The 21,416-nt window shown below is 40.6% G+C and overlaps 1 protein-coding gene across 5 annotated transcripts in view; it reads left to right on the top strand.

The window, feature by feature from the left end:
- The window catches only part of dennd3a (DENN/MADD domain containing 3a), a 150,111-nt gene that overhangs the window by 107,625 nt on the left and 21,070 nt on the right, over positions 1-21,416 (top strand). For all 5 annotated transcript variants that reach the window (XM_063058629.1, XM_063058622.1, XM_063058601.1 and 2 more), the window contains 8 exons: positions 3,376-3,635; positions 5,554-5,721; positions 6,809-6,935; positions 7,805-7,903; positions 9,107-9,246; positions 10,071-10,231; positions 10,555-10,697; positions 15,704-15,819. In XM_063058629.1, coding sequence (XP_062914699.1) covers positions 3,376-3,635; positions 5,554-5,721; positions 6,809-6,935; positions 7,805-7,903; positions 9,107-9,246; positions 10,071-10,231; positions 10,555-10,697; positions 15,704-15,819 — 1,214 coding nt within the window. The remainder of the gene's footprint in view (positions 1-3,375; positions 3,636-5,553; positions 5,722-6,808; positions 6,936-7,804; positions 7,904-9,106; positions 9,247-10,070; positions 10,232-10,554; positions 10,698-15,703; positions 15,820-21,416) is intronic.

Raw genomic sequence — 21,416 nt, 5'->3', positions numbered from 1 at the left:
CTTGTAACACACACAAAATGCTGGTGGAACACAGCAGGCCAGGAAGCATCTATAGGAACGTCTGGGTAGCCTCCAATGGCATGAACATTGATTTCTCTAACTTCCGTTAATGCCCCTCCTCCCCTTCTTACCCCATCCCTTATTTATTTATTATTCCCCCCCTTTTTTTCTCTCTTTTTCTTTTTCTCTCTCTGTCCCTCTCACAATAACTCCCTGCCTGCTCCCCAACTTCCTCTGGTGTTCCCCTCCCCCTTTCTTTCTCCCCAGACTTCCCATCCCATGATCCTCTCCTTTCTCCTGCTCTGTATCCCTTTTGCCAATAAACTTCCCAGCTCTTGGCTCCATCCCTCCCCCTCCTGTCTTCTATCATTTCAGATCTCGCCCCCCCCCCACTTTCAAATCTCTTACTATCTCTTCTTTCAGTTAGTCCTGACGAAGGGTCTTGGCCCGAAATGTCGACTGTACTTCTTCCTAAAGATGCTGCCTGGCCTGCTGCGTTCCACCAGCATTTTGTGTGTGTTGCTTGAATTTCCAGCATCTGCAGATTTCCTCATATCTTGGTTCTTGTGCTGTTTTTGGTCCTTATGCTGTTAGTCTGTAGGAACAAACAAAAACTGTTGGATGAACTCAGTGGGTAAAGCAGCACCTGTGGAGGCGAACAATAGTCTTTTGCTCTAGTAAATAGGAATTATTTTTATTTGTCTACCCTAACTAAATTTGCCGTAATCTTGATCTAACATATTTCCCAGTAACTTTCTTTCCTGAAAGGAGAACAACCACAGCCTCTCCAACCTCTGGTTAAAAACCTTTTGTTTCTGAGAATCATTGTGGTAAATCTCCTTTGTACCTCGGAAGACCTTCATATCCTTCCAACTGGAGCTGCATTTTTAATGCTAATCCCTCTAAATAGAGGTAAAGGTTCAGCATAACTTCAATGCTTTTGTACTATAAAGCTGGATATATTATTATTATACAGTTTGCTAACTATCCTTCCATTAAGTCCTGTCAACTTCAAAATCTGTGAACATGAACCATCAGAACTCTCTGTCGCTATATGCTCTTCAGAACTGTGCATCTTCAGCCTGCATTGTATCTCCCAAATACTTCTGTCAATATGCATCATTACACACATTTTTGCTATGAAGTTTTAGGTGTCTTTAATCTGCCAGTTCGTGACAATTCAAGTTTTGCAAATTGTGAAATTTTATCCTATATACTAATATTCAAGTCATGAAGCAATGTTCTTCGCACTGCTCTTAGAAATACCAGTGTCCACTATAAATAACCATTCACCAGAAGAAGCTCCTTTGCATCATTTTGTAGGTTTTTTATCCAATCTAGCAATTTCTACTTCATGAATCTCAATTATAACAATCAGCTTTTTAATGGGTGTGTTATTAAGCACATTGCTAAAATTCACGTCGAAAACATTCACTACTTGCCCCTTCCTGTTTATTGTTTATAATATCTTAGCAATCACAGTTGCTAAGTCGACCTGCCTGAAGAGTACAGTGATATCCTTCTATTCGTTATTGAACAAGGATGTAAAATTGGCCACTTTCCAGTCATCTAACACCATGCCTTAATCAACTGATGATTGGAAGATTGATAGCAAATCTTCTGCATTTTCCATCTCCCTTGAAGCATGGAATTGAAGCCATTCCACTCTAAGCATAGCCAGGTTGTCCTGATCAATCTATCAACATTTAATCCCATTGATTATCTAGACTATTTTTGTTTTGTCAGCATCTTCTTCCCCAAAAAGTGTTTTGTTCTAAGTATTGTAGCTGTGCCCCATTCCTCTAAATCAGGGGATCCCAACCTTTCTTATGCGTGGACCCCTCCCATTAACCGAGGGGTCCGTGGACCCCAGGTTAGGAACCCCTACTCTAAATGGATATAATTTTCTTTGTCCCTAACAGGCTCATGATGTTGAAGATGTTTGGGTTTTCTTTTATGTTAATTGTCATTATATTTCAATAATATTTAACTTCTGATGCTCTTGTGGTCCTTTTTAAATTCTCTTCTCTACTTCTTGTATTTAGTATAATCTGCTCCTCTGTTCCTTTTTGTCTTGGCAATCTTTGCTCACATATTGGTACAGCTTATTATTGGAAAGATACTGCTTGGACTGCTCAAAATGGTTCTGAGACATGAGGGTAAATCATGTAATGTTTTTGTAATGAAATTTTTGACATAGAATTTGCATTGAGATGAGAATGTTACCCCAAATCTCATGCTGAGATCACAAACTTTTTCAATGGGAAGTACAAAAAAAGTAATATATCAAATGCCACATTTCGTTAAGTTTTAAGAGAAAAGCTTTTGTGGAGAGACAAGTAGAATGTTGAAAATGTGTATGTTCTTTGTGGGACACCCTTGTACTGCTGATTTTGCTGTTATTCTTTCTGCGCCCCTTTCCATTCTGGTGTGGGTGTTGAGCCACAGAATGTTGCACTTTCCAGAAGCACATCTGTCTTTGAACCTTTTTTCTCTTGATAATGTCTCCTCATGATAGAGCTCTTAAAAAGTTAAGTTAAAAAGTTCTTCTTTTGTGAGTCAAGTGTCAGGCATGCAGTGTGGCAGAATGAATGCAACTATTCTGGGATATTGACCTGGGAGTAGGTGCTGATGTTAGTGTACTGTCTATCCAGAGAACTTGGGAATATTCTGCAGATAATGCTGAAGGCTGTTTAGGAGATCTGATAGAGGAATAAAAGAAAACCAAATGCTTTTATATATGATTTTTTTAAAAGGTTGGGTTAGTGATTTAATTTTCAAACAGCTCTCATAGCTTTATTTGTTGCTTTGCTTTAACTAGTATTTTCTCCTTTTAACTGCTTCTAAGGAAGAGCTGTTTTGCGTTTGGCAGTTTTGAAGAACGGTTGATGATTCAGCTGAATGCAATTGATCCAAAATCCTATTGTTGCTTGATTATGTTTCTTGGTGTTTCAACATGAAACATTTCTAAGCTGTTAGAAGTTTTTCAACATTATGAATTCAACGGTTTTAAGTATTCTTATGAACCCCTACTATTCTGCATAGACTTTAATGCTTGAAAAATGCTGGGGTGAATTATTTCTCAATCTTCATTTGGGTGGGGCTTTACTACTAATATAAATGTAAGTAAAATTGGTATGCAAATACTTCATTCAAATTTGATAATAATTTAGAATAATTAATAATACTGTCATTGTTGTTTTGTTGCATTACAGAGAAACAACAGTATGGAAAATGAAAAAAGTAATAGGTTTTCTTTTCGACAGGGAAAGCCTTTGGAAAATCTTTTAATGTCTATATTGAAGAAATGTTTTGAAATTAATATTCTTTTAATGAAAGTCACACACTTAGAATTAATTTTTATTTGTATTTAAGGACATTTGAAACAGATTGATCCTGAGACATTTAAAGACTTCTACAACTTTTGGAAAGAGTCAGAAGCTGAGGCTCATGAAGTTAATCTTCCTTTGGAAGTGATAGAGTATCTGGATGAAAATGAGAGTGTCTTTAAATTGTCATCATCTGTGAAGACCAACTATGGTGTGGGAAAAATTGCATTAACACAGAAACGGCTTTTTCTTCTTAAAGAGGGCAGACCTGGCTATGTTGAAATCACCAAGTTTAGAGATATACTGGTACTACTTTTGAACTGTTCTTTTGACCTCGCTTTTGGAATGCTTGATAATTTTTCTTGTCTTTCTATTAAGTTATAGAGATGATAACCTCACTTGGGTGGCTTGAAGCAGAGCTGCTGCCCAATCAGTTAAAAATAACCCCTTCCCTACATCACTGGTAATTGCTGAGGCCTCTGTTGGTCAGAGTTGACCATGGATATTGGATATTGCAGTACAATATGGAGAGCAATTTGTTGCCCATGTAGCAAGCTCCCCCTTTTCGTGCATCTGATGGACCCAAAAGAACAGGAGAAACTGATACAGTTTGGTACCAGCAGCATTGCAGGAGTTTCTTGTCAACATTGAACCCAGTGTATGACTACCTTAGGACTCCAGCACTGGAATTTTCCCCTTGGGGTTTACTCCCGAAGCCTTCACCATGAGTGGGTATAGCCGCAAGACAGCGGAGGTTTGAGATCAGAGTTTTCTTTCTCTTAGATGAGCTGCCACCCATGGCTGATGAGCCCCATCTGTCTGAAATGACTGGTTTTAAGGTGCCAGTAACATGCCTTTGCCCCTTCTCTTATCGGTAGAAACAGCTCTACCAGGCTTAGTAGCTATTGGGAGCATTTAATAGGTAGTGTGAGCTTGTCCCCATTGCCACCCCTAGCTATAACAACCTTAAGGAAATACTTGATAAATTCACGATAACATAATAAAAAAATAGCTTTACTAGCAATTCAGTTAATGTACTCTAAAATAATATTTCTCTATTTTATTCGGTTGGACACTTTAAAACAAAAAAGTGGATTCTATTTCAATAGAATAGGACAGATAAGATCGTTGCTATCTTATCTGGTTGACTTTTAAGATGTATTGACCTTCATTAAATAAACATAGAATTTGGACTTTTGAGATAAGAGGTAAAGAATTTGGTTTTAAAATAGCCTATTCTTCCATATTTTAATTAAATTTGAGAGGGAAGGATGATGAGTATTCTAATACTATATTGTTTGGAAGTATTTTATTTGATTTTTGACATCACAAAGTAAAATTAACTATATTTTTGAACAACTTCTGTTTGTAAAGTGTGCTTAACTGGAGAATACCTCACAAGGTGCTTCAAAAGAAAGTGAGAATACAGAAAATATTGAGACTTAGAGAAGATAGTTTGATGCTGACTTTCTGATGTTGGCTTTGTCTTAAAGGTGGATGAGGTAGGGCGATGGGGTGATAGGGTGTAAATTCTAGAGTTTTTGCAGCAAAAGGCAAGTGATGAAGTGATTAAATACATTGATGTTAAAAACACGGGAATGGGCAAGTTCATCTATCTCAAAGGTTTTTAAAGGCATAAATAGGATACAGAGATAATGATGGGCAAGACCATACAGTACTTGAAAATAAGATTGAGAATTTTTAAATCAAGGCTTTGTTTAACTGAAATGTTAGATGAAAGGAATAGAAGCAGAAAGATTGTTTCCACTGTTAGGTAAGACTAGGACTAAGGGTTATAGTCTAGATTCAGGGGAGTGGATTTAGGACGAAGATGGTGAGAAAGGACCTTTCTCAGAGAGTAGTGAATCTGTAGAATTCTCTGCCCAGGAAAATAGTCGAGGCCACCCTATTAAATATTGTTACAACACAGATTTTTGCACAGTAGAGAAATTGAGGGCTAAGAGAAAAAAGTCAGGTAGATAGAGCTGAGTCCATGACCCAATCAACTACAATCTTATTGGATGGCAGAGCAGGCTTGAAAGGATAGATGGCCTACTTCTCTTCCTATTTCGTATGTGCTTACGTGAGTAGGAATTGTGAGTTATGACAGGAGCACAAGATTATTAAGATAAGAATTAAAGAGGTGAATCTGGGTGATGTAAACTGTGAAGTAATTCATTAAAGAAAACCTGTTTTATGTACTACTTTCTCCCTCTTTTGTTAGGAAGTTGAAAATATATCAGTGCTGTTTTTTCCACTTCGAATCCCTGCTCTGAAAGTTAAAACTCAACTGAAAGAGCCATTTGTTGCGAACTTGAAGACTGAACGTGATCTTTGGCAACTGATTGTGAAAGAGATGTGGGCTGGGAGCACAATGGCAAATAAGCACAAGGTGTGGATGCTTATTATTTCAGTTTTGCCTAATAAGACTCAATTGAAATCCTTCATTAACTTTAACAGATTTAATAAGAATCCCAAGGGAAATATTAATCCATTGATACTGTCCATTCTCTAATGTGTACTCAGATGTTATAGCAATCTTGCTTTCCTGACATACTACAGATAACTAAGCACATAATGAAGGCTTGCTTTATAAGAGACTCTATGGCCACAGCGAATGCAAAGTGGATTCAATTCAAATGGAACTTAAAATTGGTTAAATTTGATGACAGAACTGCTGGAATTGGTGGATTTGACAGATAGGAAAGACTTGGTTTTGGACAGGAGGTGTCAGCTGACATAAAAGGTGACAGGTGGAATGTCTTGAAGTAAGCAGCTATGGTTAATGGATGTGTGGTGATGAAATTTCAAACTAAGAAAATCATAATGGTGAGGTATGATCATGATCTTTTTTTAAGCACATAACTTGGTGGTTGAATAGTAAAAGCAATAGCAAGAGATGACTTTTTCTGTAATCAGCAATAGTAGTTAAGCAAGCACTGGTGATGGATTGTGATTTTGTTGCATTTAAGATGAACGCTTTGATGTTGAGCTGAAGGAAGTTGTAACTTAATCAAATTCATGTCATCCAGATTGTCCAGCAGAAGGGAAATGGTTGCAGAATTGGAAGAGCGTAATCCAAGTCACAAAAGCTTGTGTGTGAAAATTAACCACATGGCTGGAGTGAATGATGGACAGTGATCAGATAAGAAAGGGATGGTTAATCTTTTGTTAAAAGAGAGGTAAAACTAATATTAAAAGGGTGCTGTCTTCATCTAAATAGCTAAAAATGGAAACTTTCTTGAGCAGACAATTTGAAATTGGGTTTTGTGTGAAGACACATGGATGTAAGTAAAGTGAATGAAAATATAATGGGAAAAATGCAAAAAGGTCAGACTCAGTTATAAAATCCTGAAATTCAGATCACCTTCATTTCTGTAATGTGGAGACTGCTTTATGGTGTTACTGAAGTATTTTCAAGTTTACAATCACACATAACTACCCAATTTTCCAACACTGAATTATCTTTAACTTTTTAGGATCCGCAGTACATTCAACAAGCATTGACAAATGTTTTGCTGATGGATGCTGTGGTTGGATGCTCACAATCACGAGCCATTTATGCTGCATCTAAGTTGGCTTATTTTGACCAGATGAGAAATTTGGGTAGGAATAAGAAATCTTTGTTAACTTTTCTGATTTTTAATCATTTTGTGTAATTGTTCCTGATTTTGAGACAGCATTGTTTCTTGATCAAAAAATATAATTATGTCTAAATATTGGCTAATATTTACTTGTTTAAAGCCTATAGTAATAGAACTTGATGATAGGCCAATAGGTAAGTTATAGGCATTTTATCACATCTAAATTATGATAAAATTAAATGTTCATTCTAACATAACAGAAAGTGTTGAAGTGCACTACTGGCCCTTGCTATTTTTTGGTTGGGTGGTGGTGGATGGGTGGAAATGCATTTCTCTAATCTTTCCATGTGACCGCTATATTAACCAACAAAGTAAAACATTATGAAGTATTCTTTATTGATACACTTGTCCCACCTCACAAACGTGTACACCTGTCCTCCCTCGTCACCCCCTTCCCTTGATCCTTCACACTCGGAGACCATCATGTCCCAACTACTTCTCCCTTGCAGTTTTTCCTAACCTTGGCACACCTTTATCACACTTTGGTCTCCAGTTCCTGACCCTGGTCCCAACTGCGCTTCTGCCTGTGTATGTGCCAGTAGTCAAAATGGTATCCTCACAGATGCTCCCAATGCCCCTGATGCTCCATTTTCACATTAGCTTCTGTTCTCGTTATGCTCTGCACAGTTTGCTCTGTTGCTACTAAACTGCAGTGGCATTTTTGGCCACACTGGATCAGATAATTAATATTCCTGTACGTAGATTTCTAAATCCAAATGTGCTCACTCTATAGTACTGATTAAATACTGGCAAATTTGATGTATATGTTAAGATTTTTTAAAGACAGACTTATTTCTTTTTACCTTCTGTTTTATTGTAAATGTATCCTAGTGATTCCGAAAACAACTTCGGAGACTTTAAAACAAAAGATAAACCCTTCTGCTGGTCAGACTAGTCCTCAAGCTGTGAATGCACTCTTGTATACATCAGGTAAAAAAAAATCAGTTATTTTAAGTAATTAGATACTGTTAAAGTATTTTATATAATATTTGTTAGGCCTTCTAAAATAGAACTTTTTTTGTCCATATAGAATATACTAAATCTGTGTGATTTTAAAAAGGATCATTCAGAAATGCATGAACATTTTATGATTCAGTTGCAAGGGCGTAAGTAAAGATTGAGGTTTATTATTTAGGCCATTGTTACTTTCTTGGGAAGTGGGTTTGATTATATTGGCAACTCACAGTAAAAGCATCCAGGCAGTATGTTCTAATTGACTAAGAAGAAAAAATGTACATGTTGATCATAGACATTGAGTAGTACCATTAATTTGCTGGTTTAAGGAGAGAAATATAAGGGAAAGGGAAGGAAACTCACCATTTTCTAAATTCTGTGTGATGTCAATTTTCAATTTTGTTTGTTGATCAACTTCTCTTTGTGTGTTGCGGGGAAATTACTCCTCAGCTTCCTTTTAAGCCTCTTTCCACTCACCTTAAACTTGCACCCTCTAGTTTTAGACACCACACCATGTGAAACAGATACTAGCTATTTAGCATATCTATGGTCAGAATTTTATATACCTCTATCATGTTCACCTCTCAGCCATCTGCGCTTCATGGAAAACAGACCTGACCAGTTCTATCTCTTCTTATAACTCAAGCGCTCCAATTGAACTTGTATCCTTATGAATCTTTTCTGCACCATCTCTAGCTAAATTACATCCTTTCTGTAGTATTGCAACCAGAGGTGCACACAATACTCCAATTGTGACCCAACCAACATTTTGTACAATTGTAACATGACATACCAACTCTTATACTCAGTGAAGACAAGCAAACCACATACATGCTTGCCTTCATTGGCCAGATGGTAGACAGGTTAAGATTTCAATACATATCGAGCCACATGTACAAAATATTTTTAAATATCTTGATAGTATATGTAGCATATTTAGGAATAATGTTACTTTGAATATGAGGATTTAAATCCTTTGTAGTAATATGTGTTTAAAAACTGAATCATTTTGGTATAAAAGTAATTGCTTTGTAAGTTGAAATTACTTTTAGATCTTGCTTATTTTTCCTTAAATCAGTGTACAGCAGCCATTGTGATAAAAGAAAAAGTAAATTTCCGTACCTTTGTTTTTGACTTGTCTCTGCACTAAATCATGAATTGAACACTTCATTTTGCTAGGTAATCTGATTCACCCAGAAAAGAATGACAATGTAAATCCAAAGTTATGGTGTGCATTAAGTGAAGGAAAAGTAGTCCTCTTTGATGCCTCATCTTGGTGCATTCAGCAACATTGCATTCAAGTGGGCAACTCAAAACTGGTGAGTTTAAACTTAAACAAAAATTGGGGTGATGAAATTTGTGCATTAAAGATAGGTGTAATACAGCATTGAAAATAAGTTGAGCAAATATGAAATAATTGTATATTATAAAACTGCATAACCATGTTAATAAATTGTTTAAATTTTTAATAAAACCATTATTAATTCAGAAGAAATTCTGCAAGATTCTTGTCTCTTTTCAATGATAATGATTGCAGAGTACTTGGTATTATAGTTCTGAGGGTTAGATGGCTTTTCTTTATGCCACAGAAGTCACAGGAAAAAAAAAGAAAAAGTAGGTCTATTCTTGTGGCCTGTTATTTTGAATGAAATTTCTTAGGAACAGAGCTGGTTACATCTATGCAACATACATCAAAGTTGCTGGTGAACGCAGCAGGCCAAGCAGCATCTCTAGGAAGAGGCGCAGTCGACGTTTCAGGCCGAGACCCTTCGTCCTGACGAAGGGTCTCAGCCTGAAACGTCGACTGCGCCTCTTCCTAGAGATGCTGCTTGGCCTGCTGCGTTCACCAGCAACTTTGATGTATGTTGCTTGAATTTCCAGCATCTGCAGAATTCCTGTTGTTTGTGGTTACATCTATAAACTTTTTAGCAAGTAATGAGTTGCTAGTTTTCTGGTCCCTAGAAATGAGAAGTCAATTAACATTTATAATAGTTCAAAAACTGAAGTACAAGACAGTTACATTAGCAATGTAGAGATGTAACAATGTAGAGATGATTTATTCTGAAGAGCATTATTTTTAATTAATGAAACCAACTATATATATTATTGGGATAAATTGCTTAAATTAAACATTTACTTTTAGAACTGTATGTTGGGAGTGGAATTTGGCCAAGTCTGGATAGGTTCACAAGATTCCTCTATTTACATTATAAATACTCTCAGTATGTCCTGCAACAAACAGCTGACTGAACATTGCATCGATGTCACTGACATGGTCCTGGAGGATCAGGGCTCAAATTTCAGGTATTGTGCCTTTCACAAGTATGTTAAAATGTGTGGAAGTTTATTACTTTCAAAATTTAAGTGCTTGAAGATGAGGTGTGAAGACAGTATCAATTAAAATTATGTTTAGTATATTTTAATAAGTGTTTGTAAATTAGTTCCTGGGAATCATTAAAGTTTTGTCAAACCACTTTATTTGTTTTTTATCGCTTTTTAAAAATTTTAACTTAGTTTTTTTATGTCTTGTGTTATACTGCTTCCACAAAACAATAAAGTTTACAACATATATCAGTAATAAGAACTTGATTCAGACTCTGATTCTGAATGTTCCCTTACATTTCTAGTCAGAAACGGGTGTATTCCTGCAGTCTCGATGGAAGTGTCATTTGCTGGGATGTGAGCACTTTGGAGATAAAGACTAATTTTCAGTTGCCCAACTGCCACAGACTAACTGCCATTAAACTCCATAATCATATGCTCTGGTGCTGTGAGTATTAAAGATAGTGACTTTAAAAAATACAGTGGGTACCAGTTAATTGGAACACATCGGGACCAGTACATTTTGGCCTAATTAAGCGGCTGCCCCAATTAGCCAGCGTTTCATGGAAATAGTTTCAAAGATGCAAGAAGGCAATTTACCATTAAATTGAGTAACAAATTATTACTTAAAAGAAACACAGAACAGATTTGAATACAAACAACAGGATCTCGCTGGCTCCAACATCTCAGGGCATATTCAAAACCCGGACTCCAGCAACAACCATGGACACCTTCAAAGCGATTGTGCAACCACCAACTGCGACTCCAGCCTTGAACTCCAGGCCGGGTCTTTATGTGCTGCTATTGTGACTCCCGTCTCCTCTTCCCCCACCAATACTCTGCAATCCCGTCTCCTTCAGATCCCATCATCAGCTCCTGGGTCCTCAGACACTCCATCTTCGTCTCACCCCAACCCTCCCCTCTCCATTGACACCCCCAGCCTCCCCCCTCCCCCCTCTGATCCCAACTCTCATCCGTGCCGGGTCTTTACCATCCCCTCTGACCTTCAACTGTCGGAGGAAGAATGCTCTGTCCTCAGTAAGGGCCTCACCTTTGTCCCCCTTCGCCCACCACCTCAGCGAGTTCCGTGTTCGCCATGATGCAGAACTCTTCTTCCGCCGTCTCCATCTCCGAGCCTACTTCTTCGGCAAGGACTCTTTCACCCCCACCGATGACCCCTTCTCCCGTCTTCAACCCTCCTCTTCTTCATGGACACCCCGCTCTGGTCACCTGCCTGCTCTGGATCTCTTTATCACTAACTGCCGACAGGACATCAACCATCTCGACTTCACCGCACCTTGTTCCCATTCCAACCTCACTCCTTCCGAACGCTCTGCTCTCCACTCCCTCCGCACTAATCCTAACCTTACTATTAAACCTGCTGATAAAGGGGGTGCTGTTGTAGTCTGGCGTACTGACCTCTACCTTGCCGAGGCTCAGCGACAACTCGTGGATACCTCCTCTTATTTACCCCTCGATCGTGACCCCACTAAGGAGCCCCAGGCCATTGTCTCCCACACCATCATCAACTTTATCCGCTCAGGGGATCTCCCATCCACTGCTGCCAACCTTATAGTTCCCACACCTCGCACTTCCCATTTCTACCTCCTACCCAAGATCCATAAACCTGCCTGTCCTGGCAGACCTATTGTCTCAGCTTGCTCCTGCCCCACCGAACTCATTTCTGCATACCTCGACACCGTTTTATTCCCCCCTTGTTCAATCTCTTCCTACCTATGTTCGTGACACTTCTCACGCTCTTAAACTTTTCGATGATTTTAAGTTCCCTGGCCCCCACCGCTTTATTTTCACCATGGATGTCCAGTCCCTATATACTTCCATTCCCCAACAGGAAGGTCTCAAAGCTCTCCGCTTCTTTTTGGATTCCAGACCTAATCAGTTCCCCTCTACCACCACTCTGCTCCGTCTAGCGGAATTAGTCCTTACTCTTAATAATTTCTCCTTTAGCTCCTCCCACTTCCTCCAAACTAAAGGTGTAGCTATGGGCACCTGTATGGATCCTAGCTATGCCTGCCTTTTTGTTGGCTTTGTGGAACAATCTATGTTCAGTACCTATTCTGGTATCTGTCCCCCACTTTTCCTTCGCTACGTCAACGACTGCATTGGTGCTGCTTCCTGCACGCATGCTGAGCTCGTTGACTTTATTAACTTTGCCTCCAACTTTCACCCTGCCCTCAAGTTTACTTGGTCTATTTCCGACACCTCTCTCCGCTTTCTAGATCTTTCTGTCTCTGTCTCTGGAGACAGCTTATCCACTGATGTCTACTATAAGCCTACTGACTCTCACAGCTATCTGGACTATTCCTCTTCTCACCCTGTCTCTTGCAAAAATGCTATCCCCTTCTCGCAATTCCTCCGTCTCCGCCGCATCTGCTCTCAGGATGAGGCTTTTCATTCCAGGACGAGGGAGATGTCCTCCTTTTTTAAAGAAAGGGGCTTCCCTTCCTCCACCATCAACTCTGCTCTCAAACGCATCTCCCCCATTTCACGCACATCTGCTCTCACTCCATCCTCCCGCCACCCCACTAGGAATAGGGTTCCCCTGGTCCTCACCTACCACCCCACCAGCCTCCGGGTCCAACATATTATTCTCCGTAACTTCCGCCACCTCCAACGGGATCCCACCACTAAGCACATCTTTCCCTCCCCCCCTCGCTCTGCTTTCCGCAGGGATCGCTCCCTATGCGACTCCCTTGTCCATTCGTCCCCCCCCATCCCTCCCCACTGATCTCCCTCCTGGCGCTTATCCCTGTAAGCGGAACAAGTGCTACACATGCCCTTACACTTCCTCCCTTACCACCATTCAGGGCCCCAGACAGTCGTTCCAGGTGAGGCGACACTTCACCTGTGAGTCGGCTGGGGTGATATACTGCGTCCAGTACTCCCGATGTGGCCTTCTATATATTGGCGAGACCCGACGCAGACTGGGAGACCGCTTTGCTGAACACCTATGCTCTGTCCGCCAGAGAAAGCAGGATCTCCCAGTGGCCACACATTTTAATTCCACATCCCATTCCCATTCTGACATGTCTATCCACGGCCTCCTCTACTGTAAAGATGAAGCCACACTCAGGTTGGAGGAACAACACCTTATATTCCGTCTGGGTAGCCTCCAACCTGATGGCATGAACATTGACTTCTCTAACTTCCGCTAATGCCCCACCTCCCCCTCGTACCCCATCCCTTATTTATTTTTATACACACACATTCTTTCTCTCACTCCTTTTTCTCCCTCTGTCCCTCTGACTATACCCCTTGCCCATCCTCTGGGTTCCCCCCCCCGTCTTTCTCCCCGGACCTCCTGTCCCATGATCCTTTCATATCCCCTTTGCCAATCACCTGTCCAGTTCTTGGCTCCATCCCTCCCCCTCCTGTCTTCTCCCATCATTTTGGATCTCCCCTCCCCCTCCAGCTTTCAAATCCCTTACTAACTCTTCCTTCAGTTAGTCCTGACGAAGGGTCTCGGCCTGAAACGTCGACTGTACCTCTTCCTAGAGATGCTGCGTTCACCAGCAACTTTGATGTGTGTTGCACAGATTTGAGTACTATCATTTGGCCCAATGTGTCGATCTGCCATTTCTTCATGGCTGATTCACTTTTTCTCTCAGCCCTAATCTCCTGCTTTCTCCCCATATCCCTTCATTCCCTGGCCAATCAAGAATCTATCAACCTCTGCCTTAAATGTACATAAAGACTTGGCCTCCACAACTGGCTATGGCAAAGAAGGCCATAGATTCACCACTCTCTAGCTAAGGAAGTTCCCTCTCATCTCCTTTCCAAAAGGATGCCCCTCTATTCTGAGGCTGTGTAATTTGATCTTAGATACTCCCACCATAGGAAACATCTTCCCCACATCCACTCTATCAAGGCCTTTCACTATTCGATAGATTTCAATTAGGTCACCCCTCATTCAACTGAATTCCAGTGAATAGAAGCCCAGAGCCATCAAACTCTGTTCATATGACTAGCTATTCAATCCTGGAATCATTTTTGTGAACTTCCTTTGAACCCTCTCCAGTTTCAGTACATCCTTTCGAAGATTAGGGGCCCAAAAGTGCTCACAATACTCCAAGTGAGGCCTCACCAGTGCTTTATCAAATCTCAACATTACATCCTTGCTTTTATATTCTAGTCCTCTTGAAATGAATGCTAACATTGCATTTGCCTTCCTCACACAGACTCAACCTGCAAATTATCCTTCAGGGAATCTTGTACAAGGGCTCCCAAGACACGTTGCACCTCAGTTTTTTTGTATTTTCTCTCCAATTACAAAACAATCAACCTTTTCATTTCTTCTGCCAAAGTGCATGACAGTACACTTCTCAACACTGTATTCCATCTGCCATTTCTTTGCCCATTCTCCTAATCTAAGTCCTTCTATCGCCTCTGTACTTCCTCAAGACTACCTACCCTTCCATCTGTTTTTGAGAGTTGTCTCAAATAGGTGGCTGCCCTGATTAACGGATGATTCAATTAACTAGAATCCACTGTATTTCTGTAGTTATTTATATTAAAGACAAATTAAGAGTATGATAATTTTTTTAACCTAGCAAATCATATTGTAATTTATATGAAATGTAATGTGCAAATATGTTATTACGTAAGGAAGCATAAGAAAAATAGAAGAAGCAAGTCATTATTTGGTCCCTCTGGCATACTTCACTATTCAGTCAGGTCGTGGCAGATCTGTTATTTCAACACAACCTTCCTGCACTAAATTTGTATCCCCAGAATTGGTTTAATTTCTGTGCCATATCCTTGTTCTCATAAATCTTTCCTGAACCCTCTTCTATACCTCCAGCCCTTTCCTATAATGAGTCAACCAAAATTGAGTGCAGTACTCTAATTGAGGCTTTTTTCAGTGTTATATAAACTTTTGACATGAATTCCGAGTTTATAATCTCTGTCATCGTTCATTAAGTTCAGAATTACCTATGTCTCCACAACTATTTTTTCAATCAACCCTGCCACTTTCAATTATATGTACAACATGTTGCCCTTGCATTTCTTTTATATATCCTGTTTTCTTCAGTCTAGCCACCTCCTCATTCTTCCCAAAACACATCTCCCCACATTTCTGCACATTAATCACTCAAGTGCAATGATTGCAGTTAGTATCTTCATTGTGTCTTACTTTACTCCTTGGCCAACACTTGAATTTTATTTGTCTACTTATTACCAACCCTTTGGTTGTCTTCTGAAGAATTCTGAAAATTTCCCAGTCTTCTAGCTTGCTGATGTTCTTTTTACTGGTGACATTATAAACCATTTTCTTTGACCTAATGCTAACTCTAACTCCTCTTGATGTCCACAGCTGGGCTTTTTTTCTTTTTGAGCTTTGTTTTGCCCTGAAGCAAAATATGTTAGATTATATCTCTGTTAAATGATTGTCTGTGACATTAATACCAGTCACATCCATTCTGTCTCTGCAAGGTGTAGGAGACGCACTGCTGGAAGTGAAAAAGACCGGGCAAGTTTTCCGAAAAGTGGTACTAGAAAATCCAAAAGGAAGTCGCACCTTTTTCAGCTGTTTTCTTGTCTTTCCTGAGGTAGGTTTGTGGTTACTTTTATTAACTACTTGTGGTTGAGTTCTGTTTGTTGAATTTATATAAGCTTTATTTCTGATCTGTTAATATTAGAATGATGCAGTGACAGTACTGAAGCAAATATTTTCCTTCCTTCAACGAAATTGTTCTCAGTGCCCATATAATCAATTATTTCCTCAAAACTTGTGAGTGGAAGGAATGGTGACTGGTGTGTATCTGCTTATAGCAGGTTTAGATGTCCATCAGTAAATGTGGCTGGACCATATCAATCATTCCTCTCCCAAAACTATCATACTGTGGAGGATAGAAATTTTAGTAATGTTCCCTTTAATTTCTAAACTACTTACATCACTTCATCAACTAAATCAACACAGGAAACTGGGTGACAGGAAGGGGAAAGGAGTTGAGGAGCCAGTGCAGAGTACCCCTGTGGCCAACACCCTCAACAACAGGATAATGTCTGGGGGATGACTTACAGAGGAAATTCACAGTGGTTGGGTCTCTGGCACTGAGTCTGCATCTCTGACTTAGACGGGAAGGGGGCAAGAGTGGTATGCTGTGGTGATAGGGGATTTGTTAGTTACAGGAATGGACAGGATGTTCTGTGGGCGAGAATGAGATTCCTGCATAGTATGCTGCTTCCCGGGGCCAGGGTCCTGGATGTCTCAGATCGAATCCTCAGCATTCTTAAGTTGGAGGACGAGCAGCCAGAAGTCATGGTCCATGTAGGTACCAATGACATGGGTAGAACGAGTGATGAGGTTCTGCATAGTGAGTTCAGGGAGTTAAGAGCTAAGTTGAAGTGCAGGACCTCTAGGGTTGTGACCTCAGGATTGCTACCTATGCTATGTGCCAGTGATGCTCGAACTAGGAAGATTATACAGCTGAACATGCAGCTAAAGAGTTGGTGTAGGAGGGAGGACATAAGGGTTTTGGGTCATTGGGCTCTCTTCCAGGGAAGGTGGGACCTGTACAAAAGGGATGGTTTGCACCTGAACTGGAAGGGGACTAATATCCTAGCAGGAAGGTTTGTTAATGTTGCACGGTGGGGTTTAAACTTGAGTTGCAGGGGGATGGGAAGCAGAGTGCCAGAACAGTTAGTGGAGAGGTTGTGGAAGCAGATGTTGGCAAGACCTCAAACAAAGTTAGGAATCAAAAGGTTAAGCACAGTGTGACAAGATTAAAAAGGGTGTACACAAGACTGAAGGTATTGTATCTGAATGCGTGCAGAATACAGAATAAGGTAGATGAACTTGCAGCATATCTGCAGGTTTGCAGGTATGATTTTTGTAGGCATGATGGAATCATGGCTGAAAGACAATAATTGGGAGCTTAATATCCAGGGATACACATTGTATCGAAACAATAGGCAAGAAGGCAGAAGGAATGGTGTTGCACTGTTGGTAAAAACAAAAATGAAATCAAATCATTAGACAGAGGTGACATAGGATCGGAAGGTGTTGAGTCATTGTGGATAGAGCCAAGGAACTGTAGGTGTAAAAAGACCCTGATGGGAGTTGTATACAGACCCCCAAACAGTAGTAAAGATGCGGCCTACAAATTACAACAGGAGATAGAAAATGAATGCCAAAAGGGCAAGCAACACACATAAAAGTTGCTGGTGAACGCAGCAGGCCAGGCAGCAGCAACTTTTATGTGTGTTGCTTGAAATTCCAGCATCTGCAGATTTCCTCGTGTTTGCCAAAAGGGCAGTGTTACAATCGTCATGGGGGACTTCAATATGCAGGTAGATTGGGAAAATCAGTTTGGTGCTGGATTGCAGAAGGGATAATTTCGAGAATGTCTATGAGATGGCTTTTTAGAGCAGCTCGTGACTGAGCCCACTAGAGGATCAGCTATTCTGGATTGGATGCTGTGCAATGAACCAGAATTGATTTGTGAGCTTAAGGTAAAAGAACCCTAAGGGGCAAATGATCATAATATTATCAAATTCACCCTAAAATTTGAGAAGGAGAAGCTAAAGTCAGCTGTATCAGTATTACAGTGAAGTAAATGGAATTACAGGGGCATGAGAGAGGAGTTGGCCAGAATTGATTGGAAAAGAACACTGGCAGGGATGACGGCACAGCAACAATGGCTGGAATTTCTGAAAGCAATTCAGAATGCACTGGATATATACATCCCAAAGAAGAAGTATTCTAAAGGGAAAATGACACAACTATGGCTAACAAGAGAAGTCAAAGCCAACATAAAGGCCAAAGATAGGGCATATAATAGAGCAAAAATTAGTGGGAAGTTAGAGGATTGGGAAGCTTTTAAAAGCCAACAGAAGGCAACTAAAAAAGTTATTAAGAAGGTAAAGATGGAATACGAAAGTAGGCTAGCCAATAATATTAAAGTGGATACCAAAAGTTTCTTCTGATACATAAAGTGTAAAAGAAAGGCAAGAATGGATGTTAGACCGCTGGAAGATGCTGCTAGGGAGGGAGTAACGAAGGACAATGAAATAGCGGTTGAACTGAATAGGTATTTTGCATCAGTCTTCACTGTGGAACTGTGGAAGACACTAGCTGTATAATGGAAGTTCCAGGTGTCAGTGGGCACTAGGTGTGTAAAGTTACCATAGAGAGGTTCTTGGGAAACTGAAAGGTCTGAAGGTAGGTAAGTAACCTTTTCCCCATCGTGTACACCGCAGTGTTCTGAAAAGGTGGCTGAAGAGATTGTGGAGGGATTAGTAATGATCTTTCAAGAATCACTAGATTCTGGAATGGCTCTGGAAGACTGGAATATTGCAAATATCAGTCCACTCTTCAAGAAGAGAGAGAGGCAGAAGAAAGGAAACAATAGGCCTGTTAGTCTGACCTCAGTGGTTGGGAAGATGTTGGAGTTGATTATTAAGGATGAGGTCTCGAGGAACTTCCAGTCACATGTTAAGATAGGCCTTAGTCAGCATGATTTCCTCAAGAGAAAATCTTGCCTGAACAAATCTGTTGGAATTCTTTGAAGAAGTAACAAGCAGGATAAACAAAGGAGAATCGGTTGATGTTGTGTAGTTAGATTTTCAGAAGGCTTTTGACAAGGTGCCACACATAAGGTTGTTTAACAGGCTATGAGCCTGTGATACTACAGAAAGGATTCTAGCATGGATAAAGCAGTGGCTGATTGGCAGGAGGCAAAGAATGGGAATAAAGGGAGCCTTTTCTGACTGACTTCCAGTGACTAGTGGTATTCCACAGGAGTCTGTGTTGCAACTGATTTTTTAAACATTTTATACATCAGTGATTTGGGTGACGGAATCGACGGCTTTGTTGCAAAGTTTGCAGACAATATGTAGATAGGTGGAGGGTTAGGTAGTTTTGAGGAAGTAGAGAGGCTGCAGAAGGACTTAGATAGATTAGAAGAATGGGTAAAGAAATGGCAGATGGAATACAGTGTCAGGAGTGTATGGTCATGGACTTTGGTAGACGAAATGAAAGGGTTGACTGTTTTCTAAATGGAGTGAAAATACAAAAAGAAACCTGAGACACACAGGGAGTTGGGAGTCCTTGTGCAGGATTCCCTCAAGGTTATTTTGCAGGTTGAAGCTGTGGTGAGGAAGGCAAATGTAATGTTAGCATTCAGATCAAGAAGACTAGAATATAAAAGCAAGGATGTTTCCTATAGTGGGAGAGGCTAAGAGCAGAGGACACAGCCTCAGAATAGAGAGGCATCTGTTTAGAACAGAGGTGAGGTGGAATTTCTTTAGCCAGAGGGTGGTGTATCTGTGGAATTCTTTGCCACAGGCAGCCAGGTCTTTATGTATATTTAAGGTAGAGGTTGATAGATTCATGATTGGTCAGGGCATGAAGGGATATGGGGAGAAAGAAGGAGATTGGGGCTGAGAGGAAAATTGGATCAGCCATGATGAAATGGATGAGCAGACTTGATGGGCCAAATGGCCTAATTCTGCTCCTATATCTTGTGGTCTTGTGGTCTAAATCAGCTCCCTGTCTTCACAAGTTTCTGAACTGATCCAGTGTACTTCACTCATTTACTGATTAAATATTGTCCATAAGACCATAAGACAAAGGAGCAGAAGTAGGCCATTCGGCCCATCGAGTCTGCTCCGCCATTTTATCATGAGCTGATCCATTCTCCTATTTAGTCCCACTCCCCCGCCTTCTCACCATAACCCTTGATGCCCTGGCTACTCAGATACCTATCAATCTCTGCCTTAAATACACCCAGTGACTTGGCCTCCACTGCTGCCCGTGGCAACAAATTCCATAGATTCACCACCCTCTGACTAAAAAAATTTCTTCGCATTTCTGTTCTGAATGGGCCCCCTTCAATCCTTAAGTCATGCCCTCTTGTACTAGACTCCCTCATCATGGGAAACAACTTTGCCACATCCACTCTGTCCATGCCTTTCAACATTCGAAATGTTTCTATGAGGTCTCCCCTCATTCTTCTAAACGCCGAGGAATACAGTCCAAGAGCGGACAAACGTTCCTCGTATGTTAACCCTCTCATTCCTGGAATCATTCTAGTGAATCTTCTCTGTACCCTCTCCAATGTCAGCACATCCTTTCTTAAATAAGGAGACCAAAACTGCCCACAGTACTCCAAGTGAGGTCTCACCAGCGCCTTATAGAGCCTCAACATCACATCCCTGCTCCTGCATCCCTATTCCTCTAGGAATGAATGCCAACATTGCATTCACCTTCTTCACTACTGACTCAACCTGGAGGTTAACTTTAAGGGTATCCTGTATGAGGACTCCCAAGTCCCGTTGCATCTCAGAACTTTGAATTCTTTCCTCATTTAAATAATAGTCTGCCTGTTTATTTTTTCTGCCAAAGTGCATAACCATACACTTTCCAACATTGTACTTCATTTCCCACTTCTCTGCCTATTCTTCCAATCTATCCAAGTCTCTCTGCAGACTCTCCCTTTCCTCAGCACTACCGGCCCCTCCACCTATCTTTGTATCGTCAGCAAACTTAGCCACAAAGCCATCTATTCCATAATCCAAATCGTTGATGTACAATGTAAAAAGAAGCGGCCCCAACACTGATCCCTGTGGAACACCACTGGTAACCAGCAGCCAACCAGAATAGGATCCCTTTATTCCCACTCTCTGTTTCCTGCCAATCAGCCAATGCTCTATCCGCGTATGTAACTTTCCCGTAATTCCGTGGGCTCTTATCTTGTTAAGTAGCCTTATGTGTGGCACCTTGTCAAAGGCCTTCTGAAAATCCAAATATACAACATCCACTGCATCTCCCTTGTCTAGCCTACTGGTAATTTCCTCAAAGAATTGTACTAGGTTTGTCAGGCAGGATTCTCCTTTAAGGAATTCATGCTGAGTTCTGCCTATCTTGTGATATGCCTCCAGGTACTCTGTAATCTCATCCTTGACAATCAACTCCAACAACTTCCCAACCACCGATGTCAAAATAACAGGTCTATAATTTCCTTTTTGCTTCCTTGCCCCCTTCTTAAATAGCGGAGTGACATTTGCAATCTTCCAGTCTTCCGGAACCATGCCAGAATCTATTGACTTTTAAAAGATCATCTCTAATGCCTCCACAATCTCCATAGCTACTTCCTTCAGAACACACGGGTGCATTCCATCTGGTCCAGGAGATTTATCTACC

The sequence above is a fragment of the Mobula hypostoma genome, chromosome 1 (genome assembly GCF_963921235.1).
Source record: "Mobula hypostoma chromosome 1, sMobHyp1.1, whole genome shotgun sequence".
NCBI classification, from domain to species: domain Eukaryota; kingdom Metazoa; phylum Chordata; class Chondrichthyes; order Myliobatiformes; family Myliobatidae; genus Mobula; species Mobula hypostoma.
Note: the sequence above shows the minus strand (reverse complement) of the source record. Positions and strands in the feature narration are given on the sequence as shown.